Consider the following 5369-nt stretch of genomic DNA (forward strand, 5'->3'; position numbering starts at 1 on the left):
TCTGTGAGTTCGAGCCCCGCGTCAGGCTCTGGGCCGATGGCTCGGAGCCTGGAGCCTGTTTCCGATTCTGTGTCTCCCTCTCTCTCTGCCCCTCCCCCGTTCATGCTCTGTCTCTCTCTGTCCCAAAAATAAATAAAAAACGTTGAAAAAAAAAAATTAAAAAAAAAAAAAAAAAAAAAAAAGCAGGGTTACCGTAAATCCACACTGAAGCGTTTCCAGAAAGATTTCAGAAGGGGCTTGAACATGCAGGCACCAAGAAGGAGGAAGGCCAGTGCGAGGCGTTGGCGGCCTAACAGGGCTGGAAGTTAAGCTGAACCGCATGGCCTGAGCCCACTGTCACACCAAAGGCAGTAGTAACACGGCCAAGGTTTGAAGGCACCATAATACCACCGCATATTTGCACACATTTGCTCTTTACCCTGTGGCGTAATCTGTCTCCACTCACTCGAGCTGTTGTAACAAAAGGCCACAGAAGGGGTGGCTGAGAAACAGCAGAAATGTATCTCTCACGGGCTGGAGGCTGGCGGTCCAAGACCAAGGCCCTGGCACATTCGGGGCCCGACTGAGGTTCTGCCTCCTGGTTCCGTCTGACACAGGAGGAAACTGAGTCTGAGGCCAGAACCCTGGTCTCCCGACCCAGGGCATCGGCTGGTTCACCTCATTGCCTCTTCGAGTCCTGTGCCAAACTCCCCTTCCAGGAAGCCCTTCCTGACTAACTCCAGGCCGGTATTTTCACTTGGCATTTCTGAGGAATTTGTAGCCCAGCGTTACCCAAAGCCTGAGCACAGCGGCTCTCTAACTTTCGCTGAAATCTGAGGGCTTGTTAAAACACAGCTTCCGGGGTTGGGAGAGCACCCCCATTTCTCATTCTGTAGGTCTAGGGTGAGGTCTAGAATAACGTGCAAGTTCCCAGTGGTGCCAAGGCCGCCGGTCAGGAGACCACAACTGGGAACCACGGCTTCAGGAGAAAGAGCTAAACCCACATCCTGGCTCAACCAGAGAGTTCAGCACACAAGACGCCAAATCTTCATTTTCTCAGGCAAAGACTCTCCAGCAACAGTGTTGTGCCACTTCCTCTGGACGCTCAAAGGTCAGACCCAGGAACAGGGCAGCCAGCTGGGCGGTGATCAGTGCAGCTCACACCTGCTCAGTGGGTTCACCACTTCCTGAGCACCGTCGCATCTAACGGCCGTAAGCAGAAGAGCCTATTTGGGGAGACACCCTCGCGACCCTCTTCCAATGTGAAAAAAGCAACTGGCCCCTTGAGACAAATATCCCTACCCAGAGTAACTTTTTATCTACGCAACACACATCCACACTGGCTTCTCCTTCATAAGCCAGTTGCGGCAAACAAAAGCTTGGCAAACTTCTGCTTTTTCCATGAGCTCACTTTATTTTAAAAGGGAAAACATCCCCCTTTATAAATCCAAATTCACATACGAGACCACGCCCTAAAACTACCAATACGACATTCAGGACAAACTTCTTTCCAGAAGAGACACAAACGAGGAGCCCCCCACATTGCCAGCAACCAGCAGAGACGTATCTGGGGTGTCCCGAATACCTTGTAACAGTTTGAGCGCACATCTGAACATCAGGGATGCTCACACAAAAATCCCCTTTCAAGAAAAGTGCCCTTTTCTTGAAAAGTGTGGGCTATAGCCAAGCGCAGGGTCTTCATCCATTCCTTCATTCCTTCATTCATTTTCTGGTCGGTCTTCCTTTATCCTTGACAAGAAGAAGCTGGACCAAGCACTTCCTGATTCACTCCCGATTCCACCGTGCAAACAACCAACGGGCACCCACTCCCTCCCGCCCCGGCCCGCATCCGCTTGTGCCTGGAAGTCCACACTTCTATTTTTGTAGAACCACTTGGGCTTAGGAACTTGCAGTACAGTGGAAAAGAACTTAAATCTTCTTTGATGAATTGTCGAAAGGATGTGATGAGAGCAGCCTTGTGACAACTGCCTGCTTCTTCAGGGCACCTCTCTTTCACCCTCAGCGGCTGAGCTGCCATCCTGGGAACTTGGGGTCCTGAGTCCCAGGCCAACAGGTGCCGTAAGCACAGTCACAGGATGTTTTGATAGGAGCTGCGAGAGCATAGGAAGGGAGAGCACATTAAGGAAAAGGGGAGAGGGGCTGGAGGAGGGAAGAAACGGGCAGAGGCTGAGGGAAGGAGGGGTCGGGAAGGGGAACCTACCAGCGCCTCTTGAGGGTTAAGTATACAACACACCCAGTGATCACAAGGGACACCAGCACGGCCACGGCGATCAGCCCCGTGGGGGACCCTGCGTGGAGAACACAGGCTGTCAGCACAGAACCCCTCTCTATCCCAAGGCCCGCGGTCTAAGCCCGTGTGAAGGTGCCAGGTGGCCCACACAGGTGCCCATTTCCCTTCCTCTGTAGTCTGGAGACCCCATGTCATCTCAGGGACTGGGCGCCCTGACCCCTTCGCTCCAGCACACGGCGGGACGGCACACAGGGGAAGGGCAACCGCTCTGTAGCCGGGACCTCAGTCTAGATCCAGTCTTCCACCTCCCACCATGAGACAGTGAACCTGACCCAGCTCAGTCTCCACATCTTCAACTATAAAATTACAAGAAGGGCACCCGTTTCAAAGGAGCCGGGGACAAGTGGACACCACGCTGTGCACAGTCAGGAAGCTCTCAGGACCTGCCACTCCCTTGTGCCCCCTCCCCCCCGCCCCCGGCGGTCTCCTGGGGATGGATGACTCCTCTGAGATTCTTTATTTACCACCTACTTCTGGACCTGCAGGTGTTTGGTCTCTCTTTCTTCCTGTAGGTGGAACATTGGTCTCAATGCTTTTTGAGTTCCGACTTTGTTCCCCTCCTTCCTATATCTGGAATCCCCTCCTTCCAACCCTCCTGGTGGGCGGGGGCTCATCTTGGAAACTCCTCTATCCTTGTGTGTGTCCAAATCCACCCCCGGCCAGTGCCTCCCTCTATGCCTGAGGACCCTCTTCTCCGGGCCCTGCGGGGTACCAGACCTTTTTCACCCCAGTGGAGGACCATGTCCCGGCCTCCTAGACTGCTGTGTCTCACTTGGCAAGACAGGCCGGCCGCCTCCCCGGCCGCCACGTCCAGGGTCACCCGAAGATACCACGTCTCGTCAGCGTGGGGCAGGACGTCGCCGCGCCGGGTGCCCGGCTGCTCCTGCTCACCCCGCATCCACGTCACCCACACTGGCTTTGGGTAGAAGCCGGACACATGGCACACAAGGAGCAGACGGCCAGGACCGGGACTGGGGCCAGTGGACAGCCAGGCCTCGGGCTTCACTGTGTCCAACAAAGAAACGGGAGTGGGGGGGGGGTCTCAAGGCAGGAACTCCGCATCCCACGTTTCCACCTCTGGAGGTGAAGTCGGTCATGACCTATCCATTTGTGTTGTCTTCTCCAGGAAAGCCGCTGGACCCGACCCCCTCCCCCGTCTCAGGCTCCCATGAGGGCCCTGCATTCGGCTGTCACACGGGTCCCACTGCCTTAATTGTTCACCTGCCTTCTCCCCCTCCCCTCAGGTAGATTGCCTGTTTGACCCTCAGTGTTTATTTAATTCGGATCGCGGAACCCAAAGGGTGCTCAGAGAAGGTCTGTGGGATGAATAAATACCCTCGCACCCTCTCCCCACCTTCCTGAGCCTCCCCACTCCCACCCCCACCCCGAGGATGATCTAAGGGCTGTGAGCTCCGGGAAGGAAGACCCAGGTGGAGCTCTGGAGAGGAGGGCAGGGGGGAGAGGGGGCGGGCTCACCTTGCTTCTCCAGCTCCGACTTCCCTGCCTCCAGGATGTCCCTGACAAACAGGGGGCAGGTATCATTGAGGAGCAACTGTATTGTTTTCCGGGTCCCCTGGTCCTCGTTGAGCTTCCTGGAGACCCTGTCTGCCCAGACGGGGGCACTTGGGATGGGCACCCAAGAGGTGCCTTGGAAGCGGAGGATCTCCTGTCCTTGGAAGGCCCCGTGGAAGAAGCTTTGCGAGGTGTTCCCGGGGAGAACCTCACAGCCAGCGGACACTTGGATCTCAAAGGGATCTGGGAAGACGCGGAGAAGGAGGGCCGAAGTGGGGGAGGCGTGCGGGGTCTCTCGGGGGACCCGGAGTCTGGGGCAGCGCGCGCAGCGTGAGGGTCAGAGGCAGGGAGCGCGCAGGATCCTGGGAACCCGGACCGGGAGGTGCGAGCGGGGAGCCCCAGGGGTAGGGGGGGGACGCCGGGCCCGGGGGGGGGGGGAGGGGGGGACGCCGGCCCGGGGCGGGGGGCGGGGGGCCGGCCCCGGGGGGCCGCCGTCCAGCTCACAGTCGAAGTGCAGCATTTTGACGAGCTCCTGCATGTCGCGGGTGAAGCCCTTGCGGTACACGCGTAACAGGCGCTGCATGTCGTCCCACTGCCGCTGGCCCCATGAGCCCCGGGCCCAGGGCTTGAGGAAGCGCACGGTGTCCGAGGCGCCGCTCCAGCGGTAGGCGCGCAGCCCGCCGACCAGCGCCAGGCCGTCGGAGCGCGCCCAGCTGCTGTTGGCGAAGGCCGACATCTGCAGGCACCGCAGCTCGGCGGCGCCGGGGGAGCTGCCGGGGCAGCGCGCGGGCAGCCAGAGCCAGCAAACCAACAGCAGCCACCCGCCGGGGCGGCGGAAGGGCGACCTCCCCCCGCGCGCCCCCAGGGCTTCCACGGATCCGGGGGAAGCCCCCAGGGCAGCAAAAGGCCACGGCCGCCTGTGGGCGCCGTGGACTCCGGACTTCCCTGTCGGCCCCGGGGCCCGCCCCGCGTCCCGCCCACCTCCGATTGCCCCTCCTCTCGCATCTCCCCACCCCTTCCCCCCCTACCCCTGCCCCCTGGCCCCCTCCCCCCCCCCCCCTCCAGTCTCTGATCCCCCCATGCCCCCATCTCTGACTCCCCCCGCCCCCATCCTCCCCCCTCCAGTCTCTGATCCTCCCTCCTCTATCCTCCCCCTCCCATCTCTGATTCCCCTCCCCCATCCTCCCTCCTGCAGTCTCTGACCCTTCCATGCCCCCATCCTCCCCGCTCCAGTCTCTGATCCCCCCTCCCCCATCTCTGATCCCCCCTCCCCCATCCTTCCCCCTCCAGTCTCTGACCCCCCATCTCTGATTCCCCTCCCCCATCCTCCTCCCTCCCCCACCGCCCCTCCCCTCCTCCAATCTCTGATCAATATCCAGAGTCTTCCACCTCAGTGTCCTTAGTCCCTCTTTCCTCCATCCATGTCCTTGCTCTCCTCCTCCCCTCACCCAGGCCTTCTAGGTGCACCTCTCCGCAGGCGTCCTCTCGGGGCCCCCACTGCCTATACACTCTCTCCTCCAGCTCTCACTCATGCTCTCCCTAGACACGCCTCTGTGTTCAGAAAGAG

At 59.5% G+C, this 5369-nt stretch overlaps 1 protein-coding gene across 1 annotated transcript; it reads right to left on the reverse strand.

The window, feature by feature from the left end:
* Positions 1-1395: 1395 nt before the first annotated feature.
* Positions 1396-4762, reverse strand: CD1D (CD1d molecule). Its single transcript, XM_049634743.1, has 5 exons — positions 4307-4762; positions 3767-4045; positions 3008-3295; positions 2201-2288; positions 1396-2090 (listed from the first exon to the last, which is right to left on the reverse strand). The coding sequence occupies exons 1-5, from the start codon at positions 4536-4538 to the stop codon at positions 2069-2071; spliced, it is 909 nt and encodes a 302-aa protein (XP_049490700.1). The 5' UTR covers positions 4539-4762; the 3' UTR covers positions 1396-2068.
* Positions 4763-5369: the final 607 nt, after the last annotated feature.

This window comes from Panthera uncia, chromosome F1, assembly GCF_023721935.1.
Source record: "Panthera uncia isolate 11264 chromosome F1, Puncia_PCG_1.0, whole genome shotgun sequence".
In the NCBI taxonomy this organism is placed as follows: domain Eukaryota; kingdom Metazoa; phylum Chordata; class Mammalia; order Carnivora; family Felidae; genus Panthera; species Panthera uncia.

What these genes read in the sequence shown, in the direction of transcription:
- CD1D (XM_049634743.1), bottom strand. Translation starts at nt 4,538, where the DNA reads ATGTCGGCCTTCGCCAACAGCAGCTGGGCGCGCTCCGACGGCCTGGCG. An exon ending in CAAAATGCTGCACTTCGACT is followed by an intron (nt 4,046 to 4,306) that starts GTGAGCTGGACG and finishes GCGTCTTCCCAG; the next exon opens with ATCCCTTTGAGATCCAAGTG. An exon ending in GTCGGAGCTGGAGAAGCAAG is followed by an intron (nt 3,296 to 3,766) that starts GTGAGCCCGCCC and finishes TGTTGGACACAG; the next exon opens with TGAAGCCCGAGGCCTGGCTG.